At 37.4% G+C, this 25,244-nt stretch overlaps 1 protein-coding gene across 1 annotated transcript in view; it reads right to left on the reverse strand.

Moving 5' to 3' along the window:
• Window positions 1-6,602: 6,602 nt before the first annotated feature.
• The window catches only part of TMEM41B (transmembrane protein 41B), a 28,955-nt gene continuing 10,313 nt past the window's right edge, over window positions 6,603-25,244 (reverse strand). Inside the window, exons 3-8 of the mRNA XM_059929540.1 lie at window positions 21,931-22,048; window positions 19,616-19,744; window positions 12,462-12,555; window positions 11,712-11,816; window positions 10,432-10,570; window positions 6,603-8,982 (exon numbers count right to left, since the gene is read on the reverse strand). Of these exons, the coding sequence (XP_059785523.1) occupies window positions 8,813-8,982; window positions 10,432-10,570; window positions 11,712-11,816; window positions 12,462-12,555; window positions 19,616-19,744; window positions 21,931-22,048 (755 nt within the window). The 3' untranslated portion in view covers window positions 6,603-8,812. The remainder of the gene's footprint in view (window positions 8,983-10,431; window positions 10,571-11,711; window positions 11,817-12,461; window positions 12,556-19,615; window positions 19,745-21,930; window positions 22,049-25,244) is intronic.

Here is a 25,244-nt window from a genome sequence, read left to right on the forward strand (position 1 = left end):
TGTTCTTATAGCATATTAATATCTTTATTATTTTGAATATATTTATTGTTTAACCTTTATCTGATCCAATAATTCTGCTTTAAGTATTATACGTTGTTCAATTTGCTGTCTTTCTTTTAGTGATTGTTCTTCTTAGGTGTCTAGTTGTCTTGGTTAATGATCGCATGTTTTCCTGGTATTAGTTACTCTTTCTGTTAATATCTACCAAGCAGGGACTGAAGGCCAAGTCTCAGTGTCTCTCCCAGTGAATTTAAGGAGAGAGGATGGAATAAGTTCCAGGGCAGAAAGCCTCAGATACTAGGTTCCTTTGACTGCCACTTTATTAGGCCACTCCTCACGTCAGGGGTTTACCTATAAACTCTTGGAAAGAAACCCCAATGTAGGAGGTAGCCTCCTTAGTTTATGATTCCTCAGTCCTGGATTGGCGTGGGGTGGGGGGCAGGGGTGGAGAGAAGTGAATGTTGAGGGCTGCTAGGCCCTGTGTTCATCAGTTCTTCACCCCAGCAGCACTTTCGCACTATCCTGTTGTTACCCCAGTGATACAGGGAGTCTGGACTATTATTTAACGCAGGAAGAGAAAAAAATGTACCTTCGAAACTTTCAACCCATACTTTCATTTGTCTCCAGTCCTCCCCCATGGCTCTAGCTATTAGCACTAGTGAGCATACATGTGCAAACACACACAGAGTCTCTAAAGCTTTCATTCTCCCCAGAGGTTTCTCATGATGTTTGTGCTTCTCTCTTGCTTCCCTTGTTCCTCTAGGGCTGATTTTGGACACGAAGCCAGCAGGCTATGCTAGTTCACAATCTTGATAGGTAACAAGTTTTTAAGAGATCATGCTGGCTGCTGTGTAGAAAATGGAATTTAGAGGAGCAAGCCTGGCAAAAGGCAGACAAATTAGGTTATTGAAGTACTCCAGGTCAAAGGTAAATGGACTTGGACAAACTACAATGCTAGCAATAAAGATGGAAGAAGTAGTTGGATTCAAGAGTTCTGGAGGTAGGGCTTCCCTGGTGACGCAGTGGTTAAGAGTTCACCTGCCAATGCAGGGGACACGGGTTTGAGCCCTGGTCCGGGAAGAACCCACATGCCACAGAGCAACTAAGCCCATGCGCCACAACTACTGAGCCTGCGCTCTAGGGCCCGCAAGCCACAACTACTGAGCCTGCGAGCCGCAACTACTGAAGCCTAGAGCCCGTGCTCTGCAACAAGAGAAGCCACTGCAATAAGGAGCCCGTGCACCACAACCAAGAGTAGCCCCCGCTCACTGCAACCAGAGAAAGCCCACGCGCAGCAATGAAGACCCAGCTCAGCCATAAATAAATAAATAAATAAATTTATTTTTTTAAAAAAGTGCTGGAGGGTTTCCCTGGTGGCGCAGTGGTTGAGAATCTGCCTGCTAATGCAGGGGACACGGGTTCGAGCCCTGGTCTGGGAAGATCCCACATGCCGCGGAGCAACTAGGCCCGTGAGCCACAACTACTGAGCTTGCACGTCTGGAGCCTGTGCTCCGCAACAAGAGAGGCCACGATAGTGAGAGGCCCGCACACCGCGATGAAGAGTGGCCCCCACTTGCCGCAACTAGAGAAAGCCCTTGCACAGAAACGAAGACCCAACACAGCCAAAAATAAATAAATTAATTAATTAATTAATTTTTTTAAAAAAAGTGCTGGAGGCATAATTAATAAGTTGTGCTGATGAATCGAATTCAGGGTGAAGAATAAAGAATGGCTACTAAGTGTTTGGCATAAAAAACTAGATGTATGAATGGAGCCATTTTTAGGAGGAAGACTGACAGAAGAGCAAAACTGGGAGTTCTCAATTTTAGACATTTAGCACATTCTTATTGGATAAAACAGCATAAACCCCCAAACTAGGCGAGTTCCCAGGCAGGATCTTCTGCTACTCTCCGCACCCTCAGAATCGGGTTTCTTTTGTCTCTGTCCCATGCCCTGAGAATGTATATCATCAGATGGGCTTCCTGACTACTTCAGTGTCTCATTTCAGGGTCTCTATCACTGTTAAGGGAGAGGATGTATATATATGACCTTCAAGCTTTCTGCTCACAGGGACCAATCATTCCAGCTCATTTCCAGTTTTCCATTTGTGGCTTTTTGGTTAACTTAAATTCATTTCCCCTTCCTATCAGCATTCCAATTTCTTTAGTCTGGTTGCTGAGTGGAATGGTTACCATTCCAGTGGTAACCCCTGGAATGTGAATGCTGAGCAAATGCCTACAAGATGCAGACAGTTGTACTTTATTCATTCCATTGGCAGTAGCCCAACCTCTATCCTGTTATGAGGCCATTCCAGTGAGTGCTTCTGGTTCCTAGCCTCCAAATGTACCAATGAATATCATTTTGCTCAACCCAGAGCTGAGTTTTGTTGTTTGCCATCAATGAACCCTGACTAAAAACGAATAACTAATAACTAATAATCAGGACATGAGTGCAGTCTGCCCCCAAATGCCCAGCTTCTACAACAGTAACAAATGGGTTAGTGTTTCAGCCCCACCCACTCTCCTCCTCCACTCCCCCAATCAAGCAGCCCTTTGTTTTCTCAGAACCTCTCCCAAATATTCCAAAACCTGCTAGGCTTGTTTTGTTTGTAACCAAGCCTTTCCACACATTCACAGCTGAAGCAAATTGATGTCTAGGGCTTGCTTTAGGCAGCATTTCGACCAAAAGGTAAGGAATGTATTTCTTTCCATTGCCCAGAACTTTACTCATTGGGCCTCTGAACTCAGTTCCAGCTCATTTGAACTGATGCCTCTCTTCCCAACAAGGCTGGCTAGAATTGTTATCTAAAGATAACCAGTGTGTCATCCTGCTTCTCCACCCAAATTTGAGACCTAAGAAAGATGATTCAAGAGTCTCTCAGGCCTTAGGTGGAATCTTAGTTTCTACACTTAAACATCACTAAAAATTGCTTCTATAATGTTTGACTCCAGCCAGGCCTGATGTTCCAAAATGTATTTGATAGCACCCTTATCACATGACTTGATGAGAAATCTCCCAAGTCTTCATATAGGTAGAGATTATTTTTCCTTTCTATTTTTTGTGTAGCCATAAACTATAAATTCTGACAATTATCCACATGGCCAAATACCTTATATAAGGACTCATGCTTACCACTACACTGACATGGGCATCTGCACCTTTGAGACCACATATAATTCTTGATGATGATGTATAATTCTAATTTTTTTGTATCAATCACTATCCCTTCATCATTTCCAGACTTCACCAGGAATTCCAATTTTCCTCTGCAATATCTATCACTATTTCCTTTCAATATGTCTCTAGTTAACGGTAGCCTATAACCTTGTATTAGGGCTCTCCAGAGTAACAGAGCCAATAGGAAACATTGATGTATATTATATATATTGATATAAAGGGATTTCTTATTAAGGTATCGGCTCATGTGATTACAGAGACTGAGAAATCCCACAATCTGCTGTCTGCAAGCTGGAGACCCAGGAAAGTCGGTGGTATAGTTCGAAGGCCTGAGAGCCAATGATGTAGATTCTAGTCCAGGTCTGAAGGCCTGAGAACCAGGAGTAGCAAGGGCAGATCAATGTTCCAGTTCAACCATCAGGCAGAGAGTGAATTCAACTTTCCTCTACATTTTTTGTTCCATTCAGGCCCTCAACAGATTGGATGATGCCCACCCACATGCGGGAGGGCAATCTGCTTTACTCAGACCGCCAATTCAAATGCTAATCTCTTCTGGAAACACCCTCAAAGACACACTCAGAAATAATGTTTAACCAGCTATTGGGGCATCTCATGGCCCAGTCAAGTTGACACATTAGATTATCCATCACAAACCTTGACTGGTGTTCTAACACGAATTCCAAAGCAAGCCCCAGAGTGCTGATCTAGTCACCAGGAAACCCTGTCTCAAAGGTGAAAGTAGGTAGGGGTCTTGACTCAGCACACTATGTCTACCTTGGGCCTGTTAGCTTTCCACGAAAGAATCCATTTTCTTAAGGAAGTGTAGGTGAGGCTGCACAAAAGACCATCTTCCAGACTATAATTTCAGGATGAAGATTCTTATAGATTCACTCTACAGGGTTAAGACAATGCTAAAATGTGACTATTTTCCATTTAAAATACACAGACCTGAACAGTGTACTTCCATCTCTCAGCTTCCATAGTTTTACAATGTTGATTTCAGAGTGGTTTTCAAAAGTCCCCTTAGACTTTCAAGTGGTACTCCAGAACTATCAGTGGCTAACACTGGGTCAATTTCTACTCCCCAGCACTCCTTTTTTTTTTTTTTGAGCACGCCCGCGCAACATGCAGGATCTTAATTTCCCAACCAGGGATTGAAACTGCGCCTCCTGCAGTGGAAGCGTGGAGTCTTAACCACTGGACCGCCACCAGGGAAATCCTTCCTGGCAGTCTTTATCTAACAGTTCAGTCATCATGACAAGAGTACCCACTTGGCACAGCTCCAAACGTTACATGATACTAAACCTTCGATTAAGGAGCCCAGACAGGCCCCCAAAATATAATATAGGAGTTAGTGAGTTCCCCCACCTTCTATTCTCAAAGTACCATCCCTGCTAACTCGAAGTGGTCATCAGACTTGATATTATGACTTCTGTTTTTCATACCAAGTATTTCTAGGATGAAAAGACTCTTCAGAAGAGTCCTTTTAGCCCCCTAAACAATTTCCATTTTACCCTACCTCATATTACTAGCAAAGTAACCAAATGGGAATAGCCCTTGTCCTGTTTTCTCAAGTCTTCCATTGCAAATAAAATGGTTAATTTATTTAAATGAGACAGTGTATATGAAAGCACACTGTAAGCTATAAAACAAGCTAGGCAGGACTTCTCTGGTGGCACAGTGGTTAAGAATCTGCCCGCCAATGCAGGGGACATGGATTCGAGCCCTAGTCCAGGAAGATCCCACATGCCGCGAAGCAACTGGGCCTGTGTGCCACAACTACTGAGCCTGCACTCTAGAGCCTGCAAGCCACAACTACTGAGCCCGCGCACCTAGAGCCCATGCTCCACAAGAGAAGCCACTGCAATGAGAAGCCCGCACACCGCAATGAAGAGTAGCCCCCGCTCACCACAACTAGAGAAAGCCCGCACACAGCAACGAAGACCCAACGCAGCCAAAAAATAATAAATTTTTAAAACAACAAAAAACAAGCTAGACAAAGGCTGCTTAATTTAATACTTTTAGAAGGGTCTATTAATGTATCTCATTAATTTCAGAGAATCCTATCATGTCTGAGCTGTAAGGAACCTGGACCTTAGAGCTCACTTAGTCCAGATGAGAAAAATGAGGCCTAGAGCTTAAATAACATCCTCCGAAGTCACCCAGCTTAGCAAGTTTTTCCCAGGTAAGGAAGAAAAAAGAGAAAGAGCAATAATCAGTAGAGAGTATTGCAACTGCAATAAGATCCACCTTAAAACATCTAAACAATCGATCAATGATTAAACACCAAGAATGTTTCAGCCCTTTTGATTTATTCTACCCATTTTCAAAAAGCCAAAGAGAACTTTAAGAAGATTCTGAGGTAGGAGATAGATGGGCCCCTGGGCTGGACAGCTGGTGTTTGTCAAGTGGAGTAAAATTGAAGCTTTGTTCTCACCCAGACACTCCAAGGACAAAGCTAGTGGCAGAAGCTGAGCTTTGCTAAAGTATAGAGATAAGGTGCCACTCCTGAGGTCAAGGAAAACTTCCCTGTCTGCACATTCGCAGGAAGGCGCCTTGGGGGTCAAAAAGGGAGGGGGCGCCACTCCATAGTAAGTGTGGAATGCACCCACAGGCCTCTGGGGTGGGATCCATCTGAGCAAAAAGTTGCACACGCATGTTGGGGAGAGTCCTAGGACCAGTCAGGTGTGAAAAAAGAAACAATTGGCTAAATGTACACACAGACCCGGAAGGACTGTCCTATATGTGATTTAAATCACCTCTTTACTGCGCTCCTCATTCGGGACGCCCACACTCCTCTCCAGGTGTGTATTTCTGCCTGGCTTCTGACTTGCTGTGCTCCTCCTCATTAGAGAGGATGCCCATACCCTTTCACTCTGGGTGTGTATTTCTGCCTTACTTCTGTCTTAAACAAACTGCTTCTCTGTGTGCTCTCCCATACGTTATGCTGTCTTTAATAATAAACCTTGTACCGGTTTTTACAGTTTTTGCCTCCTTGAACAAGACATTCTTCCTTTCAAACAGGGAAAACAGCCAGGGCCACTTTGCTTCTAGCCTCTAGCCCCTGGTGGTCTGGTGGCTACGATTCCTGGTTTTCATCCAGGCTACCGAGGTCCAATTCCTGGGCAGGGAACTAAAATCTCTCTTCAGGACCGCTCACTGCTCTCTCCGAGATCAATTCCTTTATAGAGAAATCATATATACTAGATACTTAAATAAATGTTTACCTGTACTTACTTACCTCTACAATTTAAATTTTAAATGCCTTAAGATTCTCAAAAGCCAACTATAAAAATTAAAGGTTTAAAAAAAAATTTTTGTTCTTAGAGGTGAAGATGTGCACAGAATTTCAAAAGAATATTTTTATTCAATGAAAAGTTTTTTTAAATACAAATACTTCCATGAAATAAATCCCAAGTGCTACATTTAAGTTTTTCAGTACAATTTATTCTTCTTACATTTTAATTTACATTTATTAAGTGTTTTAGAAATATTACACTCAAAGTAATAGAGCTCCAGAGAGAGGAGATTAACTAAGAGGTGAAGAGTCTCAGTGTGTCAACTTCCTAGTTAGCCTGCTCGCCTCCCCACTACACATACTTGCCCTCTGGTGGTTATTACTATGTAACTGTCTTCAAGATGTGGCTGAAGCTTGAATCTACATCTGGCATCAGGCCAAGTCTGTGAATCCATGAATATAGGTCACCAAATGCATTTAGGGTTCAGCCTGCTGAAGGTTCTTTCTTGACAGACAATGATGATGAATGTGGAAAGACTGGCTGCCTATTCTCTTGGGAGAAGAAAATATACCTCACCTTAAGTGACAACTACAGTTTTCTAACAGAAAAAATAATCAGCAAAGGGACAGGATCAATGATAAGGATAGGGAAAATACTCTGAGAATAGAGTAAGTACAATATATACATAATGGAATAAATAGTGAGGCTGCTCCTGAGTCCAAACTCTTATTTTTAAAAGTCTGATAAAAATTTACTCAATTACATTTTATACAGTAATATTTAGTGAGCTTTGTCCAAAAAGGCTATGTTTTGTTTGCAAAAATAACAAAAGCTTTATCACTCAGTCTCTGGTCAATAAGAAAGGAAGAAAACCTTGCTAGAAGTAACAATAAATAATTTCACACAAAAGTCCAGGTGACATAAGAATAGTATATTAATTAATATATTTTCTTTGTATTTACAATAAATCCATTTGTTAATACTGCGATAGAAAAAATAATCAGTCCACATTATGTAGTAGAAACTGGCTTTGAGGCTGATCATACCTCTCACAATAAAAACATACAAGGATTTCTTCCACAGCTAAAGTACTTTTCAACGTGACAGTCTTGGGTGAAGGTAAAACTGACAGAGTACTTTACTTTATGTCCTAGAATCAAGGGATCGAGGATATTACCGTTAAGCAAGCAGCAAAAAGCTGTTTAGTCTTTCCAGGACTATTTAAATAGTAGTTACCATATAAGAATTTAATTTTACTTTGAGATATAAAAAGTAAAAACCCTAAATAGGGAAACTGCATTAATCAAAAGCAGCCCCAAACAAAAAAGCCATCAATAGAAATGAAACAAGGCATTCTTATGTATCATGCATAAAAAAGGATAATTACATAATACATACTTTAATGACCAGACTAATAAATAAATGAGGTAAACTTTACAGTCATTGGAACAAATAAACTATATTCAATTATTTGAGTGCTGTACTGACACTGTTTTTGTTTCAAAATATAAAGTAACATAATTAATCTAATATCTAAAAACTGCATACTTTGAATGTTTGCTTTTCTGATACCCTTTTGAGATAGTAAAGGGGAACTGTGTAACAAAATATTATCTGAATATAAATTATCAACACCAATATGATACAATTATCATGTCATTGCCATTTTGTATATGCACAATGGAAATATTTTGAAAGCTAGGAAACAAATGAAAACAGACTGGTCAGAATTTTAAATTTCAGACCAATCCATGATAATCTAGAACAGAAGAAGACAAAAATAAAATTCACTAAATAGATATAACTTGATATCTTTTCCAAATTCAGTAGTCCACTAAGATGCAACTTCTAAACAAGTCTACTACCTCAAAGGTAAAAAAGAAGAAAATGTAAATATCTTTTGAGCTTTAGTTTTCAAGTTTATGCTCTGAAAGAAGGCTAACATTAGTCAGAACAGCAATACTGTATCTTTGCTTTTGAATTTTTGTATTTGCTTTTCCTATTTTAGTTATAGTATGGAATAGAGAGAAAAATATTAAATTATCAAGTCAAGGGTAAGTATTTACGGCCAGTTCATGAAATATATTGAGTTAATCAGTTGGGTCAAGAATTTCCTACTATGCTGCTACGTTTATTATCTATAGCCTTGGAATAGTAATTTAGGAGATGTCTATCATAACTACTGACAGCACTTTTCATGGTATACCAATTTCCATTTTTACTTTCTTCTCTCCTTTGCCACTTAAATGCATTATTTTAACCACCGGATAGGAAATTTTATTTTACAAATTCCTGTTTCATTTACTGAAGAGGTGATTTTAACACATAAACCTGCCAATCCTGAGAGATGATGATGATGATGATGATGATAGGAAAACTAAAACCCAGAGGATTATTCACTCAAATTTCTGCTTTAGCTTTTTTTGGAAGATGGCTGGCAGAATAGAAAGAAGAGCCAAAATCATTAGAACAAATACTGAGTTCCAGGAAACAGCTTCCCCTGCTGTTGTAAGCTGGTACAATGTTGTTCCTGCCTTAATTGCTACAAAAGAGGGAGGTGCAACACCTAAAATAGAAAGTAAAAACATATGGTAAAAAACAATCAATTCTTTTTAAAAATTAAAATACTGTGTGTATACAATTTCTTCTAAGAATATAGTGATTTACAATTTGAAAATTTTAATTTAATTTAAAGCCCCTCAAGTTTATTTCCATATAAAGAATTCAGTCTTTCATAATCACCGCTTAAGGATAATGATTTTAAAAACCCAAGGAAAGTCTCCAGAAAATAATTTTACAAAATTTATCAACAGCCTTAAAAAACGAATGTGCTATGATCCACCAATTTCAACTTTAGGAAATATTAATGTATATGAACAAAGATCTAGTCTCAAGGATGCTCATCAAAGAATTATAATAATAAAAATCTGGAAACAGCCTAAATCTTCAAAAATAAGATTGAGTAAATTGTCATTCACCCTCGATAGAGTATACTTAAAATGAGTGGTAGGAGATACTCAGAAATGGAAAGATACTCAAAATATATGAGTAAAAAGAGCAGTTTATACAAAAGCATGGTGGAACAACCATATTTTATTAAAAGCCAGAACAAACTGGAAAAATTACTTTAGCCAAAGCTGAAGTTAACTTTATCTCTAGGTATTTCATCTGTAAAATAAGGAGACAGTACAAAAATTCTCCCTTCTGATTCTATAAGTGTAATATTATTTTACAAAATCCAAAATTACCCCTGCTAAGATTTTTTTCCCACTTTTATGGAGAACCTGCTAAGATTTTTAAGTTTGTCTATAAATTTTTCTAAAAATAGCAATAAAAAATTAAGTATTAACGTAAAGCTTTAATTTAACAGACAGTCAATACTTGAGGAATCTGCTCATTTTGTTGGTATCTAAACAATTCACCTTAAATTTGGAAGAAAAGCAGAATACTCTTACTAAAGAACTATCATAAGAACTATCAGAATCCACAAATATATAAATGAATCTTTACACCCACTGACTAATTTCAAAATTAAGTGTTAGCTCCTTGAAAGCAAGAAACTTCTTGTTCATCCTTGCTTTCCCTCAAACTTTCAGTAATGCCCATAATAAGTTCTATGTTAATAAAAAGAAAGATAGGATCAATTTTCTATTGAAAATTAAAGTTCAGTATTTCAGTACCTGATTAGAAGACAAAGGAGAAAGTACTCAAAAAAGGCACCTTCAAATTTTTTTTTTTTTCTCTCCACTGAGGGAGAGAATGGAGTTAAAAAGTCCTGCTTAATTCTACATGATTAAAAAAATATCCAGCAGAGAGTGCTCTTGTTTAAAAAAAAAATTTAAATCAACACAATCCAACAAACATTTCCGAGCATCTACTTATATAGGCCAGGCTCTGTGCCCACCAGTTATATATGGTGCTGGCATGCCTGCATAGAGCACAAAATCTAGCCCAGCTGGACACTGCTAGACATGTACATGATGAGTTCTAACACAGCACGAACCAGAGGGCTTACCTAGAAAAGTGCCAATAAAAAAAACTTTCAATGGCACGTTTATCACAGGAGATGTAATATTAATAAACCAGTTAGGCAGAAATGGTGTTATTCTCAAAAATATAATGTAGTTAATGAGATGTTCTCTATGACGTTCAACCTGTCACAAGAAAGAAACAAGTTAGGATCAAGATAAAGCCAAGCCTGAAAATAAACTGATTATACAATACCTTATTTCAAATTCTTATCCCTGATAGCTCAGCATTTACCCAACAGAAATGATCAAAAAAGGAGCTTGAAAATGACAATGAACTGCTTATCAAATGTTCATTACCAGAGCTAAATAACATCAGATGAAAGCTTTTAAGATTGTGCTTATAGTGTAACGTTATACTACTAAAGATGGCTCCACATCAGCCTAGATAATATGGCTCAACAACATTTTAAACCTAAAAAGGCAAAATTAAATTTATAACTATATATAAGATAGATATCAAATGACCAACTTTTTAATGCCTTTAATGTCCTGTAATATAAAGGGCTAGTATAGTACATCAATAAACCTGGCCTCCAATTTAAAAAAAATTCAGATAATCTTTATGTTGATGTATTTTACATGAGTGAATTCATTCATCGATAAATGAGATTAAACAAGCATATAGAAACATTTAGCTGACTAAATAAAAGCACTGATTACAGTTTATACTTCCTAGATCTTGCTATACAAATAATGATTTTGATTTTGGACAAAATGCTTAATTTCTCTTAATTTCCTAACCTGTAAAACAAAGGGGTAAATTTCTAAAATTCCTCTGATTTAATAGTCTGCTTCTTCTGATTCTTTATAAGAATAAGATTCTTAGCAATACTATGCTAGACTTTCCTGGGCAGCAGTCCTTATATTTATCACTGCTAGTCTTTGCAGAGATCCTAACGGAAGATAAGTTCTTCCCACTGATGAAATGCATTAAAAGAGTTGGCTGATACAAGTTTTTCAGAGACCCACTGACAGCATCGTGCATCAACACAAAACAGGTGAGGTGTCTAAATATATGGATGCCTTTACATTGACACTTTGACTTTTGTGCTGATTGAAGTTACTAGGAATAGAGAATTAAGATTACTGTTACAGATATAAAAACATCATATTTGAAATTATTAACATTCATTATTTGCCTACCACTTAATTTTCAAAAGATCATTTTTATCAAAGCCCTGAGTCTGAATTTATGTAGATATTATACACTGACCCCCCAAGTAGCCAAAGAATTACATCAAATAATTTAAAAATACATGTTTACCTGCTGTGACCATTTTACTGCTTTCTCAGTCAGGTATTTATAGACAACTGGCCTCCCAACTAAATAGGAGAGCATATAGCAGAATGAAGCACCGAGTCCAGAACACTACAAAATAACAAGAACCCATAAGCATTTTGTACTTTTCCATCTTATTCACATGGATATATTCACCTAAGGCAAACCTCAACTAGTTTCTTTCTTTTGGGATATGGGGTGGATACTCTGCATAACATCTCTTGAGCGGAGCACAAGAACCCATCTGATCTAGTCCTTTCTCTCACCAAATTATAACTAAAATGAGACCAGCTAAAACAAACTGGCACTTGTGATTAAACTTAGTGACTATATCCAAATAGTTAATGTTAGCCATTAGCCTATGAATAAAACTTCAAGAGCAATATTTTTTCAATTCCTATGCTTGAAAACACCACCTCCAGCCATGGGACTTAACTCCTTGGGCCCACCAACATTCTTGGACTATCTGAATTACAAAACAGTATAGAAAGCAAAGGCTAGAACAGAGCCTATAAATGCAATTAAGTCTATGATAACGCTGTTCTAGAAAAAAAGCCAAACTATAACATCTCCTTATGGAGGGACTTAACAGATATTACTTTAACATTAAACCCCTTTTAAAACTAATAAGTCTATGCTTCCAGAGTCTAGTGGGACTAGGATGCCATCATCATTCCCATCATTCTATTTAAAGTTATTTCTTTCTAGTCTCGCGATTTCATTTTATATACTTACCAAACAAACAAGAAATAAGGCTAGTGGAAAGGGATAAAGAAACCCTGAGAGTATACTGAGAAATATAGAGCCCGGAATAGCAAATGTTTGCAAGCTGTTAACTTCTAAGTTAAGGATTAAAACATAATTAAATGAATTTTTAAACTACAAATCCAACAATCCAGAAAAAAAAAATCAATACAGAAGTTAATGTTAATAAGATTATATCCATATTTCAGTATTAAAAAAAAAGTAAAATTATACCCAAAGTTTAAAAAATACCTTATTCCACAGCTGCAATACCTTTATAACCATTTACTAACATTATCGTAAATCAATGCTAATTAGAGTGTGTTACTAAGAGAAAACAAAGACAAATACCGAATGTGTACCAGATAGAGAGGAACTGGGCACTTTAGGGGGATGGGGTTGGGGGGGGAGGGGGACGGGGGGCAGAAAAAAAGATAAGGGAACAAAAGTCTTCAGTAATCTTGTAAACGACATGCTTCTCTAATGCACTGGATTTTTTTTTTTAAAGAGGGCTCTTTTTTAAAAATTTATTTATTTTTGGCTGCATTGGGTCTTCATTGCTGGGCGCAGGCTTTCTCTAGTTGTGGGGAGCAGGGGCCACTCTTCGTTGCAGTGTGCGGGCTTCACATTGCGGTGGCTTCTCTTGTTGTGGAGCACGGGCTCTAGGCACACGGGCTTCAGTAGTTGTGGCACGTGGGCTCAGTAGTTGTGGCTCGCGGGTTCTATAGCACGGGCTCAGTAGTTGTGGCGCACGGGCTTAGTTGCTCTGTGGCATGTGGGATCTTCCCGGGCCAGGGCTCGAACCCGGGTCCCCTGCATTGGCAGGCGGATTCTTAACCACTGCGCCACTAGGGAAGCCCCTAATGCATTGGATTTTTACTCAAATATTTTTAGGAAACATGATTTCTATGGAAATACAGGTACAATATAAGGTATAATAATTACTATTTCTAATTTAACTTTTGGACATTTACCTCAACTTACTACTCATTTAAAAAAGAATAAGGGGGCTTCCCTGGTGGCGCAGTGGTTGAGAATCTGCCTGCTAATGCAGGGGACACGGGTTCGAGCCCTGGTCTGGGAAGATCCCACATGCCACGGAGCAACTAGGCCCGTGAGCCACAACTACTGAGCCCGCGCGTCTGGAGCTTGTGCTCCGCAACAAGAGAGGCCGCGATAGTGAGAGGCCCGCGCACCGCGATGAAGAGTGGCCCCCGCTCGCCACAACTAGAGAAAGCCCTCGCACACAAACGAAGACCCAACATAGCCAAAAATAAATAAATAAATAAAAATTAAAAAAGAATAAGGTTTACAAAATATAGTAAAAGTCACAAATCTTATCTTTAAAACAGAATTATGTTTTTTTCCTACGTCTCTCTAGTTCCTAGTTTTGGCCTGGACCTCTGCATCACCCATAACATGATTTACTCGTAAGTCAGACAGACTGAGTGAATTCCTTCAACATCTCTCCCTTCTACTTTAAAATTTCTATTTTTACCCATCCTTCCTTTTTTCCTCTAGTTCCCACTTTACTCTTGTTTTCATTTCAATCTCCTTCTTCCTGAGTTCTTTTATCTTTAACTTCTGGCTCTTGCACAGATCCCTTCTGTATAAAACCACTCAGATGCCTACACACTAAAGAAAACCTAGGCTTTTCCTTGAGCAAGGTATCCTATCCAGTTACTGCCTCTCATCTTCACTGCCTCCCTTGCAACCTGGCTTACCCATCCCTCACTCTGCTGAAACCCCCTCCTGGACAAAAGTAATGACTTTTTCTCAGTAAGAATTTTCTATTGACCCTTGCATAGGATTAAACATCCTTCAGTGTAAAACTCACCTCCAGTGAACTGTATTTTTCTTCTGTGTTACAGATCATTACTTCTCTAGTTTTTCTCTTCTCCTCACCCTCAAACCTGAGATTTCTCTAACATTCTGTTAGCTAATCTCTCACTTTTCTTTGATAAATTCAGTCATTTCCATGTATATGGATGTACACATGGCTTCAAGCATACGGCGATAGATAGACAGACAGATAGATAGATAGATAGATAAATAGATGATCGATAACTTTGAATTCTCTATCTCTGATTCAACTTTTCTAATCAAATACCAGTCTCAAATTTCCCAGCAGTCTACTGGATGCCTCCATTAAAAATTTTAAAAATTAAACTTAGTTATTTCAGGGCTCTTTAGAATCTTTTAATGGAAAGTCTCAAACACATATCAAAGTAGAGAAACTAGTATTATGATGCCCTATATGCCCATATAACAGCTTCAATAATTAACATACAACCAATCTTGTTTTCTCTATATCCCTTACATTTGATTATATTGAAGCAAATCCCAGACATATCATTACATGTACAACTACATTAACACCTTTAAAAGATAAGGATTCCTTTTCTTTTTAGCACAACTATAATACCATTGTCAGAGATTAATTAACCAAAATTCCTAACTATCATAAGTAGCTATTGAGCGTGCTCACAATTCCCAAGAGAGTCTTAATTTTTTTTTTTTTTTTTTTTGGACAGCTGGTTTGTTCAAATCAGGACAAAAAAGGTCCACACATGCTATTTGCTCTCCACAGCACTTAAGTACAGGTTTGGTTCTTTTTTTTGTCTTGTAATTTACTTGTTGAAGAAACTGGGTCATTTGCAGAATTTACCACTTTTTGAACTTTGCCTACTGTATCCCTTAGGGTGGTTTAATATGTTCCTTTGTCATTTTTTAAAATTAATTTTTATTGGCGTATAGTTGATTCACAATGTTGTGTTAGTTTCTGCTATACAGCAAAGTGAATCAGTTATACTTATACCTATATCATTCCGCTGTCATTTATCTTATAGTGTTAACAAAGCCATTCTCTCTGCATGGGGATATAATTTGACCTTAACTTTCCAGCTTTGTATAGATTTATATTTCTTTTCTCTAACACTGAAAAATCTTGGTTCTTAATGTCATAAACATAATTAGCTATTTCCTTTACATACTATTGTGTGTGTATATATATATATACACACATATATGTATATACACACATGTGTGTGTATATATATTAGATACATTAATATCACATATTTTAAAATTTCAGAACAATATAGCAACTGAAAATAGTTTAAGATTTCTTTCAAATCTTTTCTGTCCTTAAGATTTATCCCAGAAGGGACACAGAGTCAAATTACTTTTTTCAAGGAAACAATTTGAAATAATTCCTCTAGATAGTCAAATCCCCAACAACTCAATATATTGTTAAATTTGTTTCATTTTGCTTTAGATTGTTTAATTTTTTTAAATTTTGTTAAAATATACATAACATAAAATTTACCATCTTTGTATGGTTCAATAACATTAAGTACTTTCACACTGTTGTGCAAGCAATCTCCAGAACTCTTCTCATCCTGCAAAACTGAAACTCTATACCCCTTAAATAACATTCCCCACTCCCTCCTCCCCCAACCCCCTGACAACCATCCTTTTACTATCAGACTCTATGAATTGGGCTACTCTAGGTACTTCATGTAAGTGGAATCATATAGCATATCTTTGTGATTGGCTTAGTTTGCTTAGCATAATGTCCTTAAAGTTCATCCATGTTGTAATATGTTTCAAAATTTCCTTCCTTTTTAAGGCTGAATAATATTCCATTGTATGTATATACCACACTTTGTTTCATTCATCCATTAAAGGACACTTGAGTTGTTTCCGCCTTTTGGCTACTATGAACATGGGTGTGCAAGTATCTCTTGAGACCCTGCTTCCAATTCTTTCAGGTATATACCCAGAAATGGGACTGCTGAATCTTATTTTTAATTTTTTGAGGAAACGCCATATTGTTTTTCACAGCTGCCAAACCATTTTATGCTCCGATCAACAGTGCACAGGGATTTCAATTTCTTCATATCCTCGCCAACACTTGTTACTTTCTGGGTTTTTTCTTCTTTTTGATTAGTAGCCATCCAACTAACGGTGTGAGGTTACTTTAGATTTTTAAGATTTCTGTTTCTTTTTTCAATTTGATTTAATTGGTTTTATAATTATGTGAAATATTTACTTGGTTCTAAAGTCAAATCTACACAATAAAATACACTTAGAGAAGTTTCACTTCCATCCCTGTTTCATCTCTCTCTCCATAGGTAAACATTTTTATTCGTTTTTAAAGATATCCTTTCTTTTGTCATCCACAGCTCAAAAGTCCTCAATGACTATCCAATACCAAATCAATATTCTATATTCCTTAGCCTGGTACTCAAACTTCTCTACAATCTGAGTGCAATGTGTAGCCTACCTTCCTAAACTAATTTCTCAAATCCTCCCCTTCTCACACCCTATATACCAACAAAACTGATCACTTCCTAACCATGCCCTGTGCTTATAAGCTCTGCTCTAGACTTGCTATGTCTAGAATGACTATACCGTATCTCTACCCATAATTCCCATTATTCCAGATAGAAATAGTTGTTTTGCTTTTGAATGCTTAAAACACTAGATTGTACTTAGCATATATATTAGTACTTTCTGGTTAAATGGATGAAAGCTGAAGTTAAAATAAGTAATTATAATGTAAAAAAGTAATTAATATACAAGAGTTTGAAATAGGTATTACCAATGAAAGTACTAGTACTGCACTGCTGAAGACAATGGCTACTAGCTACATGTGGCTGTGGGGAAGAGACACTAAAATGTGCCTGGTCTGAACTGAGATGTGCTATGAGTGTGAAATACACACATTTTAAAGACTTGGTACAAAAAAAGAATGTGAAATAGTAATAATTTTTATGTGGTTTCATGTTGAAATGATATTTTTGACATTTCAGTTCAAGTAAAATGTATTACAATTAATTTATTGTTACTTTCCTTAATGTGCTAACTAGAAAATTTTTAAACTGCATGTGGCTCACATTATACTTCTATTAATCAGTGCTGTACTAATTATATGCCCAAAGATAAGTCTTCTCTTTTGTTCACTGAGTTTAAAAAAGTACCTTTTTAACACTCAGAGCTTAAGATTCCAAAGTGTAAAATAAATAGAAAATTGTAAGAAAATATAGATTTAACAAATTATCCTATAAAAAGTCTAAAACAGGGGCTTCCCTGGTGGTGCAGTGGTTAAGAATCCACCTGCCAATGCAGGGGACACAGGTTCGATTCCTGGTCTGGGAAGATCCCACATGCCATGAAGCAACTAAGCCGGTGCGCCACAACTACTGAGCCTGCGCTCTAGAGCCCACAAGCCACAACTACTGAGCCCACGTGCCACAATTACTGAAGCCCGCGTGCCTAGAGCCCAAGCTCTGCAACAAGAGAAGCCACCGCAATGAGAAGCCTACGCACAGCAATGAAGAGTAGCCCCCGCTTGCCACAACTAGAGAAAGCCGTGCACAGCAACGAAGACCCAATGCAGCCAAAAATAAATAATAAATTAATTTTAAAAAAACTCTAAAACAATGCAGAATCACTACAATACCTTAATTATTAAGCAAATAGTAACCATATGCAATAAAACCTGCTGATCGACAATATTAACCAATGATTCATTTAAAATTGAAAAATTTAAACCAAATGTATTTTATAATAATAAACCTATTCCTATACTTTTTTTAAAAATATTTATTTAATTAATTTATTTGGTTGTGCTGGGTCTTAGTTGCTGCATGCATGTGGGAGCCAGTTCCCCAACCAGGAATCAAACCCGGGCCTCCTGCACTGGGAGCATGGAGTCTTAACCACTGTGCCACCAGTGAAGTCCCTATTCCTATACTTTTAATTCACTTTCTACAAGGCACTTTATTCTTTTCTACTAATTTGCATATGGATATTAAGACAACAAGGCTACAACATTTATTCTCCCATAGATGGTCTAGATTCACTTATGCTAACTGGCTCTCTGGCCCTATGGGTGGGTATCCCCTTTATCCCTCAGCTATGAATCCTTCCAAAGCTAGGGGGCAAAATGGGGCAGAAAAGATGACTTTCCAAAGTAAATAGAAACTATATGCCTCATTCACAAAATGTTCACAAAAACCTTATAAAAGCCAAATGAAAGGGCTGAACCAAATGTTTCTTATTGGGGGAAGAATGGGAGAATGGACTTGAGGACACAGGGAGGGGGAAGGGTAGGCTGGGATGAAGTGAGAGAGTGGCATTGACATATATACACTACCAAATGTAAAATAGATAGCTAGTGGGAAGCAGCTGCATAGCACAGGGAGATCAGCTCCGTGCTTTGTGACCACTTAGAGGGGTGGGATAGGGAGGGTGAGAAGGAGACACAAGAGGGAGGGGATATGGGGATATCTGTATACATATAGCTGATTCACTTTGTTATACAGCAGAAACTAACACAACATTGTAAAGCAATTATACTCCAATAAAGATGTTTAAAAAAAAAAGAGTTAATGTCTTTCATTAACCGAGAAGATTTGGAAAATACGTTGGATTAGAATAAAAGATACAAAAATTAGAAATTAACATCCACAAATTGGAAGGTTAATCACCAGTTGCATAGGCAGTTTGAATATATGTAGAAAGAATAAAGCAATTTTCCTGCCTAGTTAAAATACAACATATATTTCTATATAAAACAAAGAAATACATACTAAGAACTGTAAAAAAAAAAAAATTCATATCCTTTACATGACTAGTTACTCTCATAGGATTTTTTACCAAGGAAACCACTAAATGGAAGAAAACAATCATAAGCAAATGATTCATAACACGACATCTAGAAAAGCAAAAATTAAATACAAATTATATCTTCAAACCTAAAGGAATTTTTAAATATTTATGGTATGGTGATTATTAATTCAAAATTATTATTTAAATTAAGACAATCAATTAACTAATAAAATAATCCTAAATAAAATGATTATCTTGAATAATACAAAGGAAAGAAAAAAGTTTATGATAAGTGAAATAAGCAGAAAACAGAAAAACTGGTAATAAATATTCAGAAATGACAACTGACTTGAAGAGAAAGGATTAAAGTGAGAACTTTTTCATTCTCATTTTTCAATATTTTATTTAAGGTTATACTGCATTAACAATTTTTAAAAGGAAAAATAGTTATGTATAACTGAGCAGCAGATCTTTTAAAACCTTTTTCTTAAACAAAACTAGAAAACATTTTTCAGTTAAAAGGATACAAAATATATGTAGCAAAATAAGCTACAAGTACTTGTACATAAAAGGTGTCCTTATATTTGGATAAAACTTTTCCTAGAGCCTTGGCATCATCCATATCTCTGGGAACCTTCATATTCACTCTTTCTTCTCTAAAGAAATAAAGTGAAAAAAATTTTAAATAGAAATTTGCCAAGATAATTCATATCAAAGTCAAGTTCAAAACATGAAGTTTTATCCAAAATGATTTGATGCCTTGATCTGTAATATGCTAAGCATAAATTCACAAAATTTAAGTTCAAAGTCTATAAGTTATTTGTTTTGTTTTTAATGCTTTAATATAATTTAATATAATTTCATGAGATATGTAATCCATAAATTCAGGATGACCCAAACTAAAGGTTGAAAAGCATTTGCTCAAACACTGGAGTAAATTTTGAATTAAGAAATGAACCACTGATGTTAGCATATTTAAAACATACTAAAAAAAAAAAAAAAATAAAATAAAATAAAATAAAACATACTGAACATCATTTTGGGTAATCCTCATGATAAACTGAAGTCAATAATCAATTACAACAGAAATTAAGTAAAAATTTCAATGAATTTATAGTTCACATCTTTTCTTGAATATCCCAGCTCAAAGTTCAGATAAAAACTTAAACACTTGTCACTTTCTATTAATTTTACTTTATATTTGGTGCCTTGTTTGGAACTGAATGTTCTGTTTATAAAAGCCCCAAATAATCACCTTCGTGTTTAATGTATATTGTACCCATTTATTGTACCCATTTGTTTACATGATAAAATTTAACTAACCTTGCAGAACAATGATAGAATGCTGTTTAAGTCCTATAAAAATAGCAGGTAAACTAAAATGGGTTTTCTCATTTATAAATTTAAAAGCCTAAAAAAGCTCTTTATAGGCGTGTGCATGCATCTCACATATACACACACAGAAAGAAATAGGCAGAACATAAAAGATTTATAACAGCATATTATTATATAAAAGTGTTATATTTCTTAGAGCAGACTAGGATCCAAAACAACCTTAATCTACTCTATATTCTTTCCCTCTTTCAGTCAGCTCTTTATTTCCTACTCCTTTGATTAAAAAGAGAAAGGATCTAAAATTCAATGATACTAATATTAACATAACAATATAACATGCTATCCTCCCAAAGGCATTTATATTCACGTAAGAAATCAAAGTATTAAAATAAAAATAAGTTTAACTATAAAATTTCAAGCATAAGAAAGTGTTAATGGAAGAAATTTAGAGGAAACAGGAACTTTCTTATACCCTGAAATCACATTTCACAGTTATCCATTACCACACCAAGCTGGCCCTGGTTGAAAGTCTAACTACATTTTAGTAGTCTCTGATGTAATCTATGATTACCCAAGGGTGTTGTTATTGTGGTTGAATAACCCAGGGATATTTTATCCTCATAAAAGTATGTTTCAGGTCTATAATCTTTTCCCTAAAATTCAAAAAGCTCTGAAAACCAAAAGCTCTTTGTAATCTGTCACCAAAAATTGACCCACACTTACATACAGTTTTTCATAGTCTTCTATAATACAGGTTTCACTGTAAAAATATTAATGTATTTGATTATGGGGTGCTGCCCCAGATCCTGCTGGAGATACTCCATAATATACAGTATTTATTCCATGTTATCTTTCCAAAATAGAAAAATTCTAAATTCTGAAATGCGTTCCACTCCCAAGGTTTTTGCTATGGAATTGTGGCTGTATACTAGATAGACAAGTCTTTTTACAAAGTGCATTTGACAGTGAAAAGTACCTATTCACACCATATCATTTCTATAAAACAGGGACAAGAAAAAGAGCTAGGAGACAGAGATGTGGTGCGGAAGTAAACGGATGAATAGAGGCAGACAAAAACTGATGACACGGAAAAGTAGGAAGGGAGAAAACAGGGATGGAAAAAGGGATAAAGCAGAGAAAAAGAGCATCAGTATTTCTCAAACTGCAGGTCAATATCTATTATGGACTGCAATATAAATTTACTTGGTCACTACTAACATTAAATAATAATATGCAATAAATTTATTAATGTGGCTATGTTTTTCAACATAGTCATTAGAAAGATGCCTTAATTAGAGAAGCAGTGCTAGGAGAACCTTGCACAGAAATCAAGAGACATATTTGGAAAGAAGTATTTAAATTACAGTGTCAATATGAACTTGCTACAAGCCATGAGAGCTGACATACAATTATTATGCCAGTTCTGTTCCTTAAATTAGTTGAACTTTCAATGCACGTTCATCTCTATAAATGTCTAGACATTTTCCGTTTCTTTCAGTATACTTACTCACTAAGCTGAGGAAAATTTTTATATACCAAAAACATAACAAAAGCTGCAGATAAGAAAATGGACACCAATATAAGAAGCGACATTCTTGCTGACCCAGCTTCTGCACAGGCTTTCTCTGAAAAAAAAAAAAATTATAATTAAGATAAATATAGAGGAAAACAGTATTCCAAGCCAGTAAATAATTTCCTGAAAGGTTTTCCTCCCAAGAAACTGTTCACACTTTTGCCCAAAACACGGTGACATTAAATTTTAAATACTACCATATTTGATGTTTATTAACTGGCCATAGTTCTGTGCAGGGATATATGCATTTTAGAAGCAGAGAAAAACAGAACACCAGAATTTGTAGCACTGATTTGTTGATAAGCCAAAAGGGAAAAAAGGGCATTGCTCTAAATGCTATCACTGACTTTCAATTTTATATATCTATATTGGGAGATAACAGCATAGGCAGAATGGCCTCTTAGGAAAAATAAGGTAATCTGGCAATTACTTCAAACTGTCATGAGAAAGAACCCACAGATTCACTAATGCAACTGATGAATGTTACACTTTCTCTTTACACCAAGGGCTTCAGAATATAGTTGAACCTCAAATGTTTTGGATGGCTGTGTCTGTGACTCCAAGAATGGGAGAATATGTTTGTGTTCTCCAACAAGGTAATCTTAGTGTTATCTTAAAAATCATATGCAAGTGGGCAGAGTCAAGATGGTGGAGTAGGAGGACACTGAGTTTGCATCTCCTCACAACCAGGGCACCTACCAGGTGCTGGTGGGGGACTTTGGACACCTAAGGGGACAGGAGGAACCCCCGAGTGACCAGGTATGATGTGGGGGGGAGTGAGGGGGGAGGAGAAGTGGAGGCAGGAGGGACTGGCACCCCTGAGGGGCGCCTGGGGGAGAGGAAGGGTTCCCACGCCCGTAGGGGCCCACTCACAGGGAGGGGATCAATGGGGATGGGGAGAGACCCTCAGGGGATCAGAGGATTGGAAGGGAACGTGGCCAGCGTTTCCCCCACCCACTCAGGCCCCAGGGAGCCTGCTGAGGTCCCAGGGCTGATCCTCTACCCTCCGAGGCCCCCTCCATCTGCGTGGGTCCTGGGGGTGTGGGAGGGAGGGGGAGAGGAAAAGGAGAGGTGAGATGGGACCAGTGCCCCGAGGGGTGGCTGGGGGAGGGGAGGGGTTCCCACGCCGGGAGGTGGGCACCGAGGAGGGGCGTACCGAGGGCACACTGTGATCCCCTACCCACAGGAAGGGGATCAGTGGGGACAGGGAGGGAACCTCGGAGGATCAGAGGGAACTTGGCCAGTACTTCCCCTGCCCACTTGGGTCCCAGCAAGCCTGCTGGGGCCCCAGGCCTGAGCCTCCACTGTGAGGCCCCCTCCAGCTGTGCTGAGCCTAAGCCCTGCCCCCCACCCCCCAGGGCTTTTCCAGTCCTGAGCCTAGGCCCTGCCCCTGCCTAAGTCTGCCCCTCCCCCACAGCCAAGGCCTTTTCCTGCTTTTATTCTTTTTCTTTTTTTCTATTTGCTATTATGGTTCTGTTTTACTGTGTTGTTGTTATTTCATTTTTATTCGTATTTTATCTAGTATATTTTTTATCTTTCTAACTTTATTTATTTTTTATTCTTTGTTATTGTTCTGCTCCTTTTTTTTTTTTTTTTTGGCCACACACCAGGTGGCTTGTGGGATCTTGGTTCACAGGCTGGGGGTTGGGCCTGAGCTCCTGTGGTGGGAGCACCGAGTCCAAACCACTGGCCTAACAGAGAACCTCAGACCCCAGGGAATATTAATCAGAGTGAGGTCTCGCAGAGGTCCTCATCCCCGCACCAAGAGCCAGCTCTACCCAACTGCCTGCAAACTTCAGTGCTGGAAGCCTCATGTCAAACAACCAGTAAGACAGGAACACAGCCCCACCCATCAAAAATAATGAGACGACAAAAAAATACGTTACAGATGAAGGAGCAAGGCAAAAACCTACAAGACCAAATAAATGAAGACAAAATATGTAATCTACCTGAAAAAGAATTCAGAGTAATGATAGTAAAGATGATCCGAAATCTCGGAAATAGAATGGAGGCACAGATCAAGAAAATACAAGAAATGTTTAACAAAGACCTAGAAGAACTAAAGAATAAACAAGCAGTGATGAACAACACAATAACTAAATGAAAAATACACTAGAAAGAATCAATAGCAGAATAACTGAGGCAGAAGAACAGATAAGTGACCTGGAAGATAGACTGGTGGAAATAATTGCTGAGGAACAGAATAAAGAAAAAAGAATGAAAAGAACTGAGGACAGTCTCAGAGACCTCTGGGACAACATTAAATGCACAAACATTGGCATTACAGGGGTCCCAGAAGATGAAGAAAAAGAGAAAGCGTATGAGAAAATATTTGAAGAGATCATAGTTGAAAACTTCCCTAACATGGGAAAGGAAATAGCCACCCAAGTCCAGGAAACGCAGAGAGTCCCATACAGGATAAACCCTAGGAGAAACACACCAAGACACATATTAATCAAATTAACAAAAATTAAATTCAAAGAAAAAATATTAAAAGCAGCAAGGGAAAAACAACAAATAACATACAAGGGAATCCCCATAAGGTTATCAGCAGATTTTTCAGCAGAAACTCTGCAGGCCAGAAGGAAGAGGCAGAATATATTTAAAATGTTGAAAGGGAAAAACCTACAACTAAGATTACTGTACCCAGCAAGGATCTCATTCAGATTTAACGGAGAAATCAAAAGCTTCACAGACAAGTAAACGTTAAGAGAATTCAGCACCACCAAACCATCTCTACAACAAATGCTAAAGGAACTTCTCTAGGCGGAAACACGAGAAAAGAAAAAGACCCACAGAAACAAACCCAAAACAATTACAAAATTGTAACAGAAACATACATATTGATAACTACCTTGAATGTAAATGGATTAAATGCTCCAACCAAAAGACACAGACTAGCTGAATGGATACAAAAACAAGGCCCATATATATGCTGTCTACAAGAGACCCACTTCAGACCTAGGGACACATACAGACTGAAAGTAAGGGGACAGAAAAAGATATTCCATGCAAACTGAAATCAAAAGAAAGCTGGAGTATCAATACTCATATCAGATAAAATAGACTTTAAAATAAAGACTGTTACAAGGGATAAGGAAGGACACTACATAATGATCAAGGGATCAATCCAAGAAAAAGATATAACAATTATAAATATTTATGCACCCAACACAGGAGCACCTCAATACACAAGGCAAATGCTAACAGCCATAAAAGGGGAAATCGACAGTAACACAATAATAGTG

Source organism: Balaenoptera ricei, chromosome 8 (genome assembly GCF_028023285.1).
Source record: "Balaenoptera ricei isolate mBalRic1 chromosome 8, mBalRic1.hap2, whole genome shotgun sequence".
NCBI classification, from domain to species: domain Eukaryota; kingdom Metazoa; phylum Chordata; class Mammalia; order Artiodactyla; family Balaenopteridae; genus Balaenoptera; species Balaenoptera ricei.